Source organism: Pteropus alecto, unplaced genomic scaffold (genome assembly GCF_000325575.1).
Source record: "Pteropus alecto unplaced genomic scaffold, ASM32557v1 scaffold73, whole genome shotgun sequence".
Classification (NCBI taxonomy): Eukaryota; Metazoa; Chordata; class Mammalia; order Chiroptera; family Pteropodidae; genus Pteropus; species Pteropus alecto.
The window spans coordinates 3,713,708-3,732,699 of record NW_006436284.1 but is presented as its reverse complement, the minus strand read 5'-3'; the positions used below and the strand labels follow the sequence as shown (position 1 = coordinate 3,732,699).

The window sequence follows — 18,992 nt, the reverse complement described above, 5'->3', positions numbered from 1 at the left end:
TAGAGAGGAGTACATTTTACTCAGGACTGAAACAATAAAAGGATTTCATATTATATTTTTCAGATTTTGATATAAAATATAGCAATCATTGTACTGAATGGTCCATTTAAATATTTTACTTTGGTCATCAGGACAAGCAGCTGCAATTTGGGATATGCCAAAGAAACGTGTGTCTTAAACCAACTTTCCGAACAATTTGCATGGTACACATTAGTTTTACTGTAGATGCACATAAATGGACAATAGTGGGTATTTTGTGAGTAAGGAGAGAGGATCCTGGTTATGTGAGCAAAGAAATTTTATCTGCGATGATTTTTCTTTTAAAAGGACTTAAAGCAAATATGACAAGATGTTAACAACTGCCTTGATTCTGTTTGATGCATACATAGCATTTTGTTGTACTGTTCTTATATTTTTGATTCTTTCTAAAATTTTCAAAAGAAAAATATTTTTAAAAATTCTGATCAATGGAAAACTGTGTGTCTCTGCTCTCTACACCATACAAATAGATTCTACAACTTCCTTGTATGTACAAACAAAGGTGAAACAGATGTTAAAGGCTAGTATTTAAATGAAGTTCGAACATAGATATGAGATTTGGTCCTTTTTATAGTCCCAGTTCCTTAGAGGATCACCAAAACTTCCTAATTCTCTTGAAGATCAAGGCCATAACAGAATGAACAGCAGCTGAGGGAGACGATTAAAAGATCTTCTTTAAAGAAAATCTAGCAACTCTGAAACCAGGGTTGTCTTTATATATGTAAGAGTAGCCACTAGCAGAACTCCTGAGTACACCCTTTCTGTTTCAAATATCTTCAGCAAATTGCCCTTGACCCCCAAATACCACCATCCAGTGTTCTTTCTTTAAATTAAACATTGATCTCTCTGTGTGTTTTTAAACATGAAAATATCCCAAGAGAATCTCTTTCTTTTGGATAAGAGAATCCAGGTCTTATGATTAAACACTGTGGACCTAATGAAAAGAAAGAAAATTTGGGATAGTGATAAGGGGACACAAAGATATTTTGAATGAGGAGACATAGAAAATGGAAGGACTGTAAAAAAAAATAAAAATATTGTTTGCAACTGGCCTGGTCTGACAGGAGTAACTAGAGCAATTAGAAATATGCTTAAACATGAAAAACGAATGTACAAGAAGATGACTTAGTCATATCATATGGAATTTTATTTATCTACAAAACTCAATAAACTCTGTGTCCTACAGCTAGACTCTTTGTGAGACACATAGGCAAAACCATATAGGGACATGGTATTTACAGTGGTATTTATGCGGGAGCGAAAGCAGCCAGAATATTTCTTCAGTTAGCTTTCAAAGATGAATATTCATTCCTCGGTGATTGCCTTTGGAAAATACACAGCTCCCTACAGGCTCAGAGCTTTCAAAGGGCACTTTGATTAACTCTGAATGTGCATCACATTTAGTCAATTATTTGAGAGGGCACATTCAGCACACCTAAATGTGCACTCTTTGTGCATGCAAATTGGTGATTCTATGGGCAGATAAATATAAAATCACTCCACCTGTTTGTAGTGGTCTTCTCTTGGACCCATATAACTAGAAACACATGCTTTTCTAACATTTATGAATCTAAAAAGCTGCATGAAATTTAAAAGTTTTGATATCTGACCCATTCTATGGAGTATCCATATTAACTATTTTAATCTCCTTAAAACACTGATCTTAGCAGGAGCATGGGTAATTAGCTCTTCAGAATTAGGTGACAGTCCAAAAGTTGGAAGCATTTAACTGAAGGATCCTTAACATTAAACTATTTATTAGATTTCCTGTGATTTTGGTATTGTTTAGTATTTATTCAGAAGCTTAATAGCTTTAATGGTGACTAAGGTGAAAAACAGCAAAAGATAAGAGTTGAGTGAGATCAGAAACAATAGAGAAAAGATGTTCTATTGTGTAAGAAAAGGACCGTTTTGTAGATTCTTACAGAAGGAAGTTCAACCAGAGTGGATTATATACATTCCATAAAGGAAATTGCAGAAGGGAGGAAGGAAAGGATGTAAACTGGAGATAATTTGGAGAAAGTACGAAAGAAGAAAGAGAGCATTGCAAATGATGAAATCTTTCCCATTTCTTCCAATCTTTGCACTGAAAATGATTTCAAATAAGGCAATACTGAATTCGGCCTCTTAAAAACTCATATTTGAGAGCTTCAATAACCCTAAATCAGGTGCTATAAAATTATAGACATACTAGAATATAAATATTATTGAGTAGAAGTGGACTAACCACTTTTTTAAGATTGAGGCTTGTAGAAGCTGAAAACAAAGAATAAAGGGAGAAGATAGTCACTCATCTTATGTCTTAGTACCCAAGAACATGATGCAGTAACCATAGTGATTTTTGGTTAATTTTCCATCAGTTAAACACTTGGAATAAAAGGAAGGATCAGAAGAGTAATGAGACTGTATCACAGAAAAACCCGATTCTGTAACAATTAGCTAATCAGCTGAATCTACTTTTAAACAAGATGGCTTTAAATTTTGACAAGGTAAATGTTCAATCAACACTCCAAAGGGCTAGATCGTGAACAGTTATTTGTGTATAGTCTTTTACTTTGGTTTATTTTTTAACCATGTACCTTGCTGTGTCTATTCCAAGGGCTGTCATAGTCTGGCGGCCGCCTCTCTGGCCTATTTTATTTGCCGCAATGAGTACCTCTTCTGTCGATGAGTAGGTATTGAGGTTGAACTCATGGGTTACGTTTTCTCCGTACTGTACAATTCCAACCTGAAACACCAAAAGCCACTGTGAGTTATTGCTCCAGCAATATTCCCTGCTTCAATTTTGTTCAGTTTATACATAAAGGTCAGCTGTAACATATTTTAGTCCTTCAGACAAGTTTAAAATCTGTGAGTACACAAGTCCTTGTACTTCGACAGCAATAATCATTGCCATCTGTGGATATTCATAGCCTGAAGAACAAAAATGAAAGTGGTATTATTAAACTTCTCAAGTGATTGGTTTATTTCTTCCATAGTTTTTACCGAATCACTCTGGTGGGTTTTAGGGGGTAGAATGTGAAACACACAGAGTCTCTGCCTTCATTTTCGTGGAGCTTCTACATTAAAGGAGAGAGAGATTAAAACACATGATCATTCAAATACACATTCAACTGCAAACTGTGAAAAGGGCTAATAACAGAAAAGCTGTTATTAGCAAGTATAACGCCCTAATTTCAAATGGGGGCTCATAGAAGGAATTTCAGAAGTGATATTTAAGTTGAGACCTTAATAGGTGCTTGGAGGGCAGAGGCCTATCCTGGATAGAGGCTAAGAGAGGGTATGGGGTCCATGAGGGGAAATGCATATATTAAGAAGCTAGATGGGGAAGGAGGTATGCCCTAAGAACAAAAAGGAAGTCAGTGAGCCTGGACCAGGCTACGAGGGGAGAGTGGAGCTAGAGGAGCCTAGAAGAAAAGGGATGTATCTGACAAGGGCACAGATGTGCTTCACGCTTTATGTAGCTCATCTGTAGCTTCGTTTCTTCCAGATCACCCCTTCTCACCACCACTCCTTTTCTTGTTCTCTGTCTTCCATCTCTTATTGCCTTCCTCTTTTCATTCCCTCTTTTCTACAGACTGGACAATGTAGGCAGAGCCACCATAAAGTAAAACGATGAAGAAGGTTACATGCCCCTAGATTCAATTTCCCTTGATCCATCTTCCTCCTCCCACCCCAGAGATACCCATTTTTCTTATCTTTTGAAGGTTGATGGGTACCAATAAACTAACTGACATCAAGAATTGTGCCTGAAGATACATTTGTTTAACCCTTCTACCCCAAAATTAGGGACTCAGGAAGTTTTTTGCCCAAAAGGAAAAGGGGATGTCTTTTTCATGTAAGAATTCTGAGCACTTCATTTCTTGGGTAGGGGATGTAAGCTGAGACAGGGCTGCTTTCTTTCCAAGGCAATCGCCTAGTTGGCCCTTGGGTAATGTTGCCTCTGGTGCCTGCCTTAGAGCCAATCCTATTTCCTAGTCTGATCCTATATCCAAGTGGAAGAAGGATCAGCATCTACCTTCTACCCTCTCCTGCTGACATCACTGTTGTCAGAAATCTTTAGGCTTAATTATAAGTCGGCTTTATAGATACATTGCCACAGGTAGGTCTTTTTGGAAACCAAAAGCATACTCTGACATTGCAGAAACAAATCAGAGAACACCCAGTTTAAAAAAATCTTTATCGTCTTTGAGCTACCTTCTAGAGCACACTAGACATCTTGGAGGAATGATGCTGCCATGTCTAAATAAGAATACTATCTTATATTTTTACTGCTTTTAAAAAGCATTCTTTCCTAATTTATTCAAATTATAATAACAGAAATTACTATCACATTTGATACACGAGGAAACTGAGTTTAAAAAGCTCATTCCCCACAGTGAAGAGGCAGAAGAGTGTGTATCCTTTATCCCAGGGCTCTTTCCATCACTCTACTTGCTCTCAACAAAAGTGCACTTCCTTAAAGTGGCCCCGTTCTCTAGTCCTCTCACCTTGCTCGCTTTTGCTAAATGCTGCTGCCATTTCATGGCTGCTCAATGAATTCAGTTAGCTAGTTAACTAACTGAGACACATATAATAAAGTTCAAAAACAAACAAATAAATAGATCATATTAAAAAATAAATAGAACCTATTAATCCTTCTTAGAGTTGCTTAGTCAGGTATGAGATTAATCAGAAATAACTAGAGAATATATGCAAGTATAAGATAAGGTACTGCAAAAGCTGAATAAATATGCAATCTGCTTAATCCATGTGCAGGTTAGCTTAGCCCTTCCATAAATATATCTCTAACCTCATATTCATCATCATCTGTCCCAAGACCATATGCTATTATGATTGGAATAAAGATGACCAGAAGTTCATTTGTAAATAAGGTAGGATACAACCAATTACACAAAAAATAAAATGGATGAGTACACACCCATGACTCCAATTCAGGTTATTTCCTTGATTTATAATTGATTGTTATTTATTATTCTCTACATAGAATTAAAATTCTTTTCTCAATGGCCCTTACAGCTTTTAATTAGTAAACCAGGGAGAAACTGAATTATTATTAAGGAAAGCCATGTAGGTTTGACATTGTCTCTGTGTATATAAATTTTCAATATAAATAGAAGGAAAATGATTTCATTACTTAGATAATCATTATGACTCATTTTGGGTACTAAGGTAAATAAATGCTGCTGTGGAAGTTAATTGTTCATCCATTCAGTACATTTCACAGAGCTGTTTTTTTTTTATTTCCCTTTGTTTTTATTTGACTAAGCAAGAGGCTAAAGAACTTTGAAAGTTGTCACTCCTGCCATTATTCTTGGGCATTTTACAACTGGGATGTCTCTATTGAATGCCCTAGTCTCTCATTTCTTTGAGTTCCTCGGCTTCAGTAATCTTTTTCTCTAGCTCTTTAAGTCATCTACTTCCAAGGTTGTACCCATGACCTGTCATCTGGAAAAACTGCAGCACCTCAGTCTTAATTTCAAGCATTCTTCTCTCTGACCATTAACTTCAACTTATTTACCTAGTATATCTAATTCATTCCTTGACCACATCAAGACTACCAATTAATTCATAAATTCTATCTTCTTTTTTTGTACTTAGCCTAGATTCCGTGTTCCTTTACCATAATCATTTACTTGCAACATTTAATGTCTTTAACCATTTTTTCTCTCCATTAACTCACTTGGCGAACTTCCAAGTCCAGCTAAGTACAAATTATCTCCTCCTCTGTGTGTGCTTCCGTGATACTGAAAGTTGCTAGAGAAAAATCACATAACTTGTAGAGTAGTCTCACTTTAAAGTGAGGGTCATAGATCTCAAATGTGGTTGCACATAGCACTGCCCAACAGTCCTACTAATTTTTACTAATGAGTGTGCTTTGCTTCCATTTATTAAGTTCAACCTAACTCTAGATATCAGCTGTTAACTACTCAGGAAAAAGAGAGTATCTCACTTATACATGGTGAGGAGTTCACATGAGAAGAGGTGTTAGTCATGTCAACTAAACAAGCCTGCTTTGTGCCATAATATTTTACATTTACAACACATTTTACATATCTTACAGGACAAAACTATAAACTATTGAATTATCTGGACGAATTATCTTCACACCTAGAATAGAGAAAAATTTTAGTACCGTAATAAGCCAGAGATCAGTGCTTTATATCTTATCTAGTCTCTCTTTCTCTCTTTCTAACTACTTAACATATATTTCACTTCTGTAAGCTTATTCTTTGTAAATGTTAAGATATGAAAACTTCTAACTTCCTATTCTTCATCCTTTCTTTATACTCTGTTTCTAACAACTCCACCTGAACTTGTCTTCAGATGACTGTCTTGAGACTGTTAAGAGCTGCTTTGCCCCAAAGGTTCAAAGAGCCAGAAGTGCCTGGAAGTTTTCTCCCTCCTTGCCCCTCACTTTGCTCCATAGGCAATGGCTGAGTGTAGACAACAGAAGACCATCCCCTTGACCCAACTTAAAGCCCCCTTTCCAGATCAGGCTGGGGCCTTAACTTAATTTGAAATCACACCCTTGTTTGTCCTTTATTGCTACTCTGTGTTGTTCATCCAAATCCCTTAGTGTTTTACTACAGGAGACACTCTGTCACTTAACACCTTCTCTCAGGGTTGGCTTCTGGGAACCATACCTCAGGCAGCTATTATCTACATTTCTGTGTTTTTCCTTTAGCCTAGGCTAGACATCATTGCCTTGAACCTAGACCATGGCGATGGTTGGTCTCTCTACTGCTGATCTCCCTCCTTCCATTTCCACTCTCCTCAAATCCTTCTACAAATTAATGGCAAATGGACTGTCTTGAAATTCTGCTTTTCACGTAATTTCCTTGTTAAAAAATCTCCAGTAGCTCTCCATTGCCTGCATCAATGACTCTGAAGTATACTTTAAAAGAGAATTTTTATTTTAAATAAAATAGAAAACATAAAATTTTAAGGTGCTACTTGAGCTGCTGGGCCCATCAGTTAGAGTTCAGTTCTTCCCTTGACCTTCCATGACCCAACAGGCTCTGCCTTTTCTATTCCCCTTCCCTCATCTTTAAGAATCCCCAGTGTGAACTCCATCCCCATCAAATCCCCTTCCTTACCCTCCAACTAAGAAAATTCTACCCATACTGTAAGATTCAAGTTTCACTTTCTCTGCAAAATGTTCCCTACCTAGTCACCAGTATAGTCCATACTGATCTTCCCCTTCTCTGAAATCTGAAGCAAAATTGTCTGCCCCGCTCCCGTGAGTACTGCATTCTTCTCAACTGTTTTGTATGCATGCTTTATCTGCCCAGCTGCATTATAAGTTCTAAAGGGGCAAACAGGGATAAAGAGCATGGACTATGTCATAGCTTTTGGTATTCTCTTATCCATTACCAATGTTTTGCTTTGCTCACAGTTGACCCTCATACATTCTTGCTACATGACTGCAACATTTCACATCAGCAAGTAGAAAACTGAGATAGGAGGGGAATAATGATAAGCAGAAAGAGAGCTACAAAGAAGTGTGGGAAATGAGGAGAGTGGGCAGTGAAATGCAAATCTCAGGGAAATGACATTTAGTGTAGGTCCCTGGCTGATGCCAGCACCTTAGGAACCCGAGTTAAAGCCTGCTGTGTCTTCCCCCAGAAAAGCATCTCATTTATTAATTATCACAGGAAAATGTTCATATCACAAAACAAACATATGTAATGCCTTGCTGAGTACTGGTGAAACCTAGTTCAATACAAATACTTTCAGTCTGAGCTTAGAGTATAATTTAAGGCACATGAAATAGATTTGTACTAGCATAATGCGTATATGTGCATATGCAACAGCATCGAATAAGTGTGAGAATTAAATAACAAGATAAACAGTGAGCTGAGTGGTGAATACACATACGAGGAGGCAAGAGGAGAGGGAATCATAAACATAGTCACTGTCTCACATTGAAAAGCCTATGGAGGAGGGAATTTCCAGCTTCCTGATACCCAGCTAAAAAACAGACAATAGGTTGTAGAAACAGAACGGGAGAAAGAAGAGCAGTCTAGAGACTGGAAAATACGTCAGGATAATAAGAAATTTAAGTCATTCTAGAAATTAAGACAAAGAAATAAAAACAACCAAGAATCTTCTTAGTTGACTCGAAGCATCCAATTACTGTGGAAACCAGAGGGCAGAAGTTAAGTAGAGAGCAGGTGAGGGGTGACGAAGGAGGGAGGATTCTAGACATTTTTCCTGAATGGAAATAAGAAGGATGGGAGCTAAAAGAAGCAACTGGGTTAGATTGGGGCTGTTTTTTTTTTTTTTCTAAGAGGAATGGAAAGAGAGTAGTTTATGACATCAGTAAAAGAGTGGATGAAGATAGTAACAATAGACTCTATAAAGGGGTGTAAGTCACAAGTATATATGCAAATATATCACATAATGTGTATATTGCATATGCATATGCAATATATATCACACGATACACATGTGATATATAAAAGTAAGTAGAAGTTACTTTTTAGAAACAAATGGAGAGGATGTGTTTACCTCTTGGGATATCCAATTTGAACTTCTTGGCTAAGTAGAACAAAAGACAGGTATACAATTACAATCTAAGGCCAAGAGACCCAAGAGCTGATTCAGTCTATAGCATATACCAGGAACACAACTGGCTAAGGATTCTGTTATATGAACAATAGGTTTATATCGCTCAATAGAACATTCCACGTAAGCATAAGATTTGTAATCCTTTTTCAGCTAAAACCCAAACCAATATCTTCTTATCCCTTTTCCAAAGAATACAAGCATCCTTTTGTATGTTACTAGGTACAATTTTAAAAAAGAATTCCATGGCCATGGAATTAGAAAGCAATAGGTAACACAAAATTAAGCATTATCTTTACAGCAGGAGCCCTTCCCTCGATTTCTCTGTGTCTGTCTTTGCCATCTGTCTGTCTCTGTATTTTTCCCTCTGTGATTTACATGAAGTAAAAAATGCCATAAATTTTGAATAGTGCAAAAGAGCAAGGCGTTCTCTTATTCTTATCCTACTCTAACTTGTAAGCAAATTCTTTTGCAATTGTTCTCGAAGTCTTTAACATGAAAACATGCATCGGGAATTACAAATTGGAAGACCTGATTTATTTTATTCTTATTTAAGAGAATATATATATATTTTTTGCGAAAAACATATTCAACACCTTAAACAACACAGTTTGGAAAACAATGTTCTACAATGTTAGGAGCTACCTACTTGTAAAGATCAATTAATTGTTCTCTTCTTCACCCTTATTATATTTATGACACACTGTCATGAGTTGCAGTTATTCAAATATAAGATTTTACCTCATTTCTAAGTTGGACATTTTGGGGGGATTAGGAACAAAGTTTTAGTGTTTTTCTACATTCCCCGTGACGCTTAGCATAATACTTAATAAGATACTTCATAGATATCTGCTGAATTAAAATGAATTAATTACCCAATGGCTTCATTTCTTTTGGGGGTAGAGATGAAAGAGGAAGAAACTGAATGTGAAGAATAAGAAAGGACATTGTTAGAAATCACCGAAAGGAAGGCCTTACTGATTTTTTTCTTGTGAAACTTAAAGTCACAACAGAATGACAAGGGAGTGTAAGAAAGATAATGTTTAAAATAGCTATTAAGTATTTTGAGTCAAAGAGTTATGAGAGAATGAAATTATTTACTCATTTAGAATTATATTATTACCTTGTATTGTTAAATCAGGGCTGTAACACCAGCACCTATATTTTAATGCCCAGCAGAACTAGGTTTCTGGGCTTTCATTCCACAATTAACATTAATAAATCGATGGCTTCCTTAGGGGAGTAAAGACAGAGTAAAACAATGAAGTTTTCTGTTTCAGGTAAGCACAGTTGCTTACCTGACAAGAGCTCAGGCTTTGTATCTGACCAATTTATATTTCCTTTTACCAAACTATGGTACAAAAGCACTGCCTTACTACATGCATCTAATGTAATTAAGTCAGGGTATGAATGTGGTGATAGTACAGGCTGCAATCCAGGTTAACTGTCAGCACAAAACATTTTGAGGCTGTTAGCTGAAACCAGGCTTAACCTTTGTCACCATGGAGAAGGACATAAATGAAACTGTTTCACAGGTAGACGAGCCCTCAAAAACATAAATACAGTTGATAGATGATAGGTACAGGTCCTAGGAAAAGGGTGTCTTTAGTTGGCCTCTTGCTTGATGGAAGATGCTACTGTAAGATTGATCCATGTTCCAAAATCCAAGGATAGGAGACATTAAAGTCAAGTTTTGTGGAGAAGGGAGAAGACTATGGAAGGAATCAGGACTAGAGGTGAATGGGGCTTGACGAGTGAACACCTATAAAGAAAAGACTAAAACACAATGTAAAGGGGCTTCTTGGGGCAGTCCCCCTCAAGCAAGTACCGTCTAGCAAAGACTTCATGAAGCAGAGTGATAGATGGTGGTCACTACTATAATAATTTTTAACACAAAGAGACATGAAAGCCTCCAGGAATTACATTTTCCCAGTGCAAATGACTTGCCTCCTATGTGCTAGGCAACACATAAAACTCTGAACCATATGTCATAATAAAGGGATTAAGGCACAATGCTGTCACCATGGAATTTACGGTCCACTAGAAGACAGACACGTGAAACAAAAAGCGATGCTACCGAGTGAGGGATGAGTGCAGTAAGTGAAGGGTGTGTGAATACTATGGAAATATGGGATGGGAGGGAAATCTTCTTGGGAAGGGTGGGTGGAATAATCATAAAAAATGACAGAGAAAGTGACATTTGAACTGAATCTAAGCAGTTCACCTGGCACATAGGGCTGGGATAGAGAAGGGCATTGGAGGCAGAGGGAATCACGTGAGCACAGAACGATGCATTCAGGGGAGGCCAGGGTGAGGAGAGGCTGTGCGGCAAGAAGACAAGTGCGCATGAGGGAGGCAGGAAGCAGTGGCAATGACCGGTGCCAGATGACAAATGCCTTATAGTTCACTGGAGAGATCAGATATTATTCAGCAGGCAACAACTGTAGATTTTTATCAGAGAATATGCCATGATCTGAACTTTAGGAAAGATAACTTAGGTGAGTGATGCATGGAGGTGGGGGAGAAATTTTTATCAGAGAATATGCCATGATCTGAACTTTACCTTGGAAAGATAACTTAGGTGAGTGATGCATAGAGGTGGGGGAGATTGGAGACCTGGAGGCTACCAAGTGAGAAGATTCACCTCATTCACAGCACTTCTTGCAGAAGCTGTAGCCTGATTGACAAGGATATGGCTGCCTGGCTCAGTCAGGCTTCTTTTCAGACCTCAAAACAATCAATCAGGCCTCATATTTAAGGCTTCTAGGGAAAGGGCCATAACGTGTGCAGTAAAAAGAAAGATAAATAATATTCCTAAAATTTAATTAATTTCCCTCTTTCGTTTTGCCTGGTTTAATGTTATGCTCTACTCTTGATGGGAACAATCTAGACATTGTTCCATTAGTATATTTCACTTTTATATCAAGCCTCACAATTTATTGGTTTTATTTAGGGTAATGCACTCATATTTGGCATATTTATATCATTCTCATTTATTATTAAAAGCAATGTTATGTTTCGGTATTGAGGATCAATAACACCTCCATAATGTTTATACCGTCATATCTTTTATATCAAGCTCAGAGTGTCTCAGGTTTGCTTTTATAGGTAGCTTTTTAAAAAGCAATTTTATTGCCTTTACTCTGTCTTGGGCAAAAAAACTGGTTTACAAAAATTCCTTGACTATGTTTGCAAATGTCTTAATGGGACCACACAGAAACATGGAAGAAACTTTGAGTAACTACAGTAGGCCTACTTATCCACTGGGATACGTTCCAAGATCCCAGTAGATGCTAAACCCATGAATATTGTGGATAATACCGAAGCCTATATGTACTTCGTTTTTTTCTATGCATACATATCTATGATAAAGTTTAATTTATAAATTAGGCATACTAAGAGATTAATAACAATAAATAATAATAACATAGATCAATTAAAACAGTATACTATAATAAAGTTATGTGAATGTAGTCTCTCAAAATATTTTATTGTACTGTATGTACAGTATGGATACGCTGGACAAAGGGATGAGTCACATCCAGAGTGGAATGGAGCAAGATGGTACAAGATTTTATCACACTACTCAGAACGGCTTGCAACTTAAAATTTATAAATTGTTTATTTTTGGAATTTTCCATTTAATTTTTGGACTACAGTTGACCATAGTAACTGAAACCCTGGAGAGTGAAACTGCAGATAAGGGGGAGATTACTATATTTAGAATGGACGTTTCTGTCACTTGTGCTGCATTCCCCCAACGTATACTAATTGTCACATGGAAACTTTAATGCAAGCTTTTTAATTTACCTACCTTCTTTCCTTCCATCTTTCCATCCTTCCTTCCTTCCTCTCCAGAAGAAGCTACTTTTCAAAAATTCCTTCCTTCCTTCCTTTCTCCCTCCCTCCCTCCTTCCCTCCCTCCCTGGCTCACTCCCTCCCTTCCTTCCTCCTTCTCTCTTCCTTTCTATCTTTTTCTTTCTGGTGAGAGGTGACAATTACTTCCAGAAATGTTTCATATTTTTGAGATTGCCTTTCAATATTTGTACTTACTAAATCATAAATCTATGACTGCAGAGAAGAGCCATCATAGTTGATCTTTACCTGTTGTACCAAGTATATAAATATAATCCATATGACAAACAAGAACACATGAAATACACAGTAATCTTCCCTTACCCACAGTTTTGCTTTCAGTGGTTTCAGTTATCTGTAGTCAACTGTGGTCTGAAAATATTAAAAGGAAAATTCCAGAAATAAACAATTCATAAGTTTTCAATTGTGCGTTATTCTGAGTGGCGTAACAACATCTTAGGCCATCGTGTTCCGTCCAGCCCAGGATGTGAATCATCCCTTTGTCCAGTGTATCCACACTGTAGACACTATCTACCACCCATTAGTCACTTAATATCCATCTCGGTTATTTGATCGATTGTCTCAGTATCATAGTGCTTGTGTTCAAGTAACACTTATTTTACTTAAAAATAGCCCACAAACACAAGACTAGTGATGCTGGCAATTCAGATATGCCAAAGAGAAGCTGTAAAGTGCTTTCTTTAAGTGAAAAGGTGAGTATAGTACAATATTTTGAGAGAGAGCATATTCACATAACTCTTATTACAGTATATTGTTATAATTATTGTTTTATTATTATTGTCATTAATCTTATTGTACCTAATTTGTAAATTAAACTTTATCATGGGTATAAATGCATAGGAAAGAGCATAGTATATACAGGGTTCAATACTATCCACAGTTTCACTCATCCACAGAAAGTCTTGGAACATATACCCTGCAGATAAGGGGAACTACTATAATCAAAATGCAAATTGTTTTGCCCCTTCATCCCTTTAAGACTGATTAGGGTGAAGTTGTTCCACTCTCCCTGGGTGGAAAGACAGATGTGTTATGACTTCTCACTCTTAGTTTTAAAATGTCTGTTAGTATATTTGAATTTCAGTTGTACCACATGAAATTTCTGTATTTATAGGTCAACAAATTTTATATAGCAACAAATTTTATACATATGGTTCAACTTAAAACAAAACCAACAAGACAAACTATGAGCGTTGATTTATAATTAAATCTTCTCTTCTCCCCCTATTAAAGCTTTACAGGTGAGAAGAATGTGGCTGAGAAATGGGCACAGCTGGCTGTTTCCCACTTGTCTCTCTTAGATTGCCAACTGTAGTTTCTGATCTCTCGGGGGATGGGGTAGAGAAAATAAATAAAGGGTATAGAAATTCCTACGCCACTGGTGTTATCCTAAGAAAGATCAGGTGTTAACAAATGTTTACAACTTTCTTGTGAATTCTTTGGGTGGTCTCCCTTTACCTACTACCTACATCCTTGGCTGAGTGAATGCATTTCACTACTGCAGTCTCTAGGAACCAGGGCTATCTTCTGCTGTCCTGTGCAGAGGCCTCCACTCACTTGCAGGAGATTCTATGGACAGACCTAAAATGACTCTCTGATGATCCAGGGAAACACATACATTCCTTGTACTGACAAACTGGGAGTATAGGCTCATCTCAGTGCAGCTGTCTCTACTTTGACTTGCCTGTCAGTTGCTAGGCAGTAGATATTTCAGGCAGGAGTCAGGCACTAGTCAACTGTGTGTCCCAACTTTACTAGACATGTACCAAGCTCATTGTATGACCCAGTCCACTGAAGACTTTCTCACCAGGTTCTTTCTACAGAGAAATCTTCACACATTCTCTGAACCCCATTCTCAATGCCTTAATTTCCTTGATATGAATGAGGAGTCTAAGAGTCCTCTATCCAGCTCTTAACTTTCTGTCTTTGTAACTCCTCTGGGAAGCCTCTCTCACAATTCATTTTTATGTCTGCCCCTTTTAGAAATAGACATAAGGAGGGTAAGTAAGTAAGGAGGAGGAAAAATTCTAGAAGCTAACTCTGCCAATCTTAGGGCAGAATTGGGTGCTTTCATTGTAAACATTTCTCTGAATAGAGTCATTGTTCCCTATAAGAAAGATGTAACTCCATGAAGCCCACCCCGCGGGCTAGAATTTCTCTGGTGGTTAGACAGAATAGCTCCTCTATTAGGATTCTCATCACAGAAATGTAAAATTAATTATCGTTCTAAGAGTTAGAAACATCAAATTTGCAGCAGAATGGGTTGAGCATATAAGCCACTGATTGTTATTTATTCTTTTACAAGACTGAGCCACTGTCTCAGATCCTCAATGAAGCAGTGATTATACTTCTAAAATAGTCTTATAGATTTTCTTCCTGAAGTTGTCTGGCAACTTTAAACATGTTGCAGCTGCACTAATTTCTACAAATAGCTACAAATAAATTAATTTTTATAGTAAAATAGATAAACAAATTGGAAAATAAATTCAAATATTCAGATGACTATAAAATATTAAAAATTTAAAAATATTTCAAGAATATTATTAGCTTTGGAAAGAAAGGATTGGATAGGAAGGTAAATTGGGGTAGACAATACAAGCAGAAGGGAAGAAGCCAGGGGAGAGCTATGATCAAGCAGTGGATGTCAGGTATTCAGTGCAGGGAGCAGAGCACCAAGAGGCCTGTGCTGGTTCCAGCCAAAGGGCTGGCCTAGGAAGAAAGAGGACAGTCATGATGAGATGGAAAGTACTAGAGACCTGTTATTTGAGGACATCAGATGGAATCAGCTCTGAAACTTCTCTCCAGAAGTAGAGCTCTCAGGAAAACAAACAAAAAAAAGAACACTGGACTGTTGTTGGAGAGCCGTGTGGGTTTATGTGCTGTCAACAATTAAGGAACCTTGAACAAGTCACTTAGCCTGTCACATCCCTCCATAAATTGAGATTCTTGGCTAAATTACCTCTAAGATTCCTTCCAGCTTAATTTTATGGCTCTATGAAATCTTTTTGACAAAGAAGAAAGGATAGGGGAAGATAGGAAAAGAGGAAGAAAGGGCTTCAGAAGGGAAAATAAGGGGATCCATGTAGAACATGTACCAAGAAGAGGAGCAAGTCACAATTCCAGAGTGGTTTTGTAAGGGATGTGGACCGCCTGACACTTTGTAGAAAGAAAGATATACTTCTGGTAATTCACTTGGAAAGACCAATTATAGATGAGAAACTTGAATCCAGGAAAATTTCCACTTTTCGATGTGTAAAAGTCCATTTTCTTTGAATGATTTCATACTGATTTCAAGTTTTCTATTCTTTAGTAGGACATACACAAGCTTACGCCTCACCTGGCTCTCTAAAGAGACCTATTCAGCTTTGGAATACACCCATATGACATTTCGCTTTGAGGTTTGAGTTTAATTTTCAATCTTCAACTACTATTCTATCAAGAAAATTTATGTTTTTTTAAAATATATATATGCATGGATAGATATATACACAGATACCTGTGTGTGTGTGTGTGTGTGTGTGTGTGTGTGTGTGTGCGCGCGCGCGCGCGCGCGCGCATTTATATCCCAATTTTAATGTAGGTGTGACAAACATTGATGTGGTCAGACCACTTTTTCAGTGCCTCGAGAAATTTTTCCAAAAATGAAGCTCTCAGAAAGAAAAAGAAAGCACACGGGACGCGTGCAGTCCTAGAGTCCCCGTGGTCTCCCATAGCCCCCAAACCAGGCAACAACAATTCTGATTCTAGTGCTAATTCCTGCACTCAAGCCATGGACCTCACTTTGACATTTAATTTTCCTGTTATCCCTGTGTCTTTATATTTTAAGCCATATGGCCATATAAATTTAGATGAATTAAACCCAAACTCAGTGTCTAAAGTGGAAGAGTCACGTGAGAAGTTCTGTTTCATTTAGGGGTAATGAAGGGGAAATGTTTAGAAACAGGTACTCATGGGATGAAAAAAAAAGACAAAAAAGGATTCACCTTACTGTAGCTAAAGCATGGAGCATTTGCTTTTTACTTAAGGAAAAAAAATTATTAAGTACAGAGAAAAATAGACTTTAAGCAATATCCTGTGGTCAATTCCTAATGTGTTTGTATAATATGAGAAAGGAGATTATGATGTGATGGTTCTTTGGGATGTGAGATTAGTTTCTATAAATTCTGAAACTCTGCTCTGATAGTGCCAAGGTGGCTACACTTACATTATAATTAAGAATTCAATTATGATTTTATAGAGATCTATAGGGGATATTTTCCAAGAACACTGAAAATGGCAGCTTTCACAATATTTTCTGTCTAAATATAATACGATCTGTCTGTAATATTCCTTTTATTAGGAATAAGAACAGGGTTATGGAATATAAAATTCACCCTGAATGTTACCTTTATTAATTAATTCATTTTCAGAATATTTTGTTTTAGTAAAAATTCATGCATTTTGTCTTTCAGACAAGAGAAATCAAAACACAGAGTTACATACCTGTGTCTGCTTAGGACCAATATCCATTCTTTCAAGAAGGTTATTTAGAAAAGCTGTAACACTCTCCCAGGGGTAGATGCTGTTGGAACCATCCAGCACGATGACTATGTCCAGTTGAGTGCTGCATTCTGCAACAAAGGGAGTCCACTGTTCAAATTTAAGGTCTATCTTTTTAGAGGTATATGAAATGATTTTCTTTTGGCTGAAAGAAACTCATCATAATCGATTAACCGATGGTTTACAAAGTGGACACATTGCTTTTACGATCAGAAAGAAATAGTTTTAGAAAAAGTACAAGTGATACTCATTGCATTCAGTAACAGTTTTGGAGTTCTTATCAAGTAAAACCCATCTATATTTAATTTTAACATTGTATGAGTTATCTTCAGAAATTTTCAACATGAATTTTATATAAGAGTTCTCATGCTGTGTATGTTTCAAATGAGGTTACTATCCTTAGAGAGACTTACCCTTTAAATAAAAGCAATGTGACAACTTTGGCTATGATGTTTAAATATGATTCTGTAAAGGTTACTTACATTAATATCAATTCCAAAAATAGCAATGAGATTTGGTTATATATTGGCAAAGCAAGCATTTACCTAAATTGGTAATGCTGGTAGCTGAGAAAATATTTCAAGTTTTTTGGTATGCTCCTGTGTATATATATGTCTCATTCACTGCTTATACTTTCAAACATGCAAAAACATTGCATAAAATCTGTACCTTGTACAGGGGCAATGGAGTTCACGACTTGAAATGTGGGGCTGACATCAGAACAGATTCCAGTTGTGTAATGCAAATGTCCACATCTATAGGCATATAAGGGCCCACATGCCTTTTGAAAATTAAAGAAAAAATTAAAAACTGTAAGGTTTAAAATTATATAAAGATTTTAAAAGACTTACAATGAAAGCATTCCTGGTTCATTAACTATTATTAACTCTTTGCTTTCTTACCAGAAACCCTCCGTTTGGGTTGGTAACTAACGTTGATCCAAACGTCATGTTCTCCTTTACTTCTGTGACATTGGGAATTGATGTATTAACTAAAAACAGAACAAAACTTTGTGAAGCTGGAAAGCAAAGTGAAATTAAGTGTCTTCACATTAAAACATTCTATTTGCCTTGCTCATATCATAGCACATTCTTCTTTTGGTTCAACTAAACAGTCTTCAAAGTATTACTAAGGAATATAATGAACAAGCTAAGGCTGAAAACATGGCTTAATGTCGCAGAAACTTTTTTCTGGATCACCATCCCAAATAGTTTTGCTGAACTGTAAAAGAATGCAGAACTATCAGGACAGCTACGATGTGGGATTGCCTTTCACACATTTTTTGCTAATTAAAACAAATAAAATTTTTAGTCTCTTAATATTGTAGATATAATGTAAATTCACATACTTATCTTACATGTCATATCTACATGTTATACATGACCAATGAGGAAACATGACTTTTGGCAAGAAGAGGGAAAATGGATAGAGGACCAGAAAAGGAAACTCAAATACAATTTTTTTGACCATTAATTTAGCATCATGGGGACATCATGAGCGTTACAAAGAAAACTGGAGCAGAATTAAAGCAGTGCTAGGAAGTTTGGATAAGAGAAACACAATGAACGGGCTACCTTTGACATTCCATATTGAAATGTTGGGTCCTTGAACATGTCAACCTGGCAAAATTGGCAAGAAATTCTACTTACTCATCAAAAAAAAAAAAAAAAAAAATTGGACAAGGAAAGCAAAAGCTTCTAAACCTTACTCAGCAGAATGCTGACATATTTGAAAGTGGCAATACTCAAGTTCAAGAAAGATCTGTTCATGCCTAGAAGATTTTCCTACCTTAGACTATATATATATTTAAAGAGGGAAATGGAAGCAGAGATTCCTGAATGGCCACACTGACGTCTGAATCTGAACATCGGTCTTTGTTCCAGAGTTTAATGTGATTTGCTTTGAAAGCACTTGGGACTGGGCTATAATCTAAAATGGTTTTGAATCATCTGGATTTGAGTTTTTTT

General features: G+C 36.8%; 1 protein-coding gene across 1 annotated transcript in view; it reads right to left on the bottom strand.

Moving 5' to 3' along the window:
- The window catches only part of ITGA1 (integrin subunit alpha 1), a 140,222-nt gene that overhangs the window by 53,214 nt on the left and 68,016 nt on the right, over positions 1-18,992 (bottom strand). The window contains exons 4-7 of the mRNA XM_015589844.2: positions 17,928-18,016; positions 17,695-17,806; positions 16,969-17,096; positions 2,619-2,767 (exon numbers count right to left, since the gene is read on the bottom strand). Of these exons, the coding sequence (XP_015445330.1) occupies positions 2,619-2,767; positions 16,969-17,096; positions 17,695-17,806; positions 17,928-18,016 (478 nt within the window). The remainder of the gene's footprint in view (positions 1-2,618; positions 2,768-16,968; positions 17,097-17,694; positions 17,807-17,927; positions 18,017-18,992) is intronic.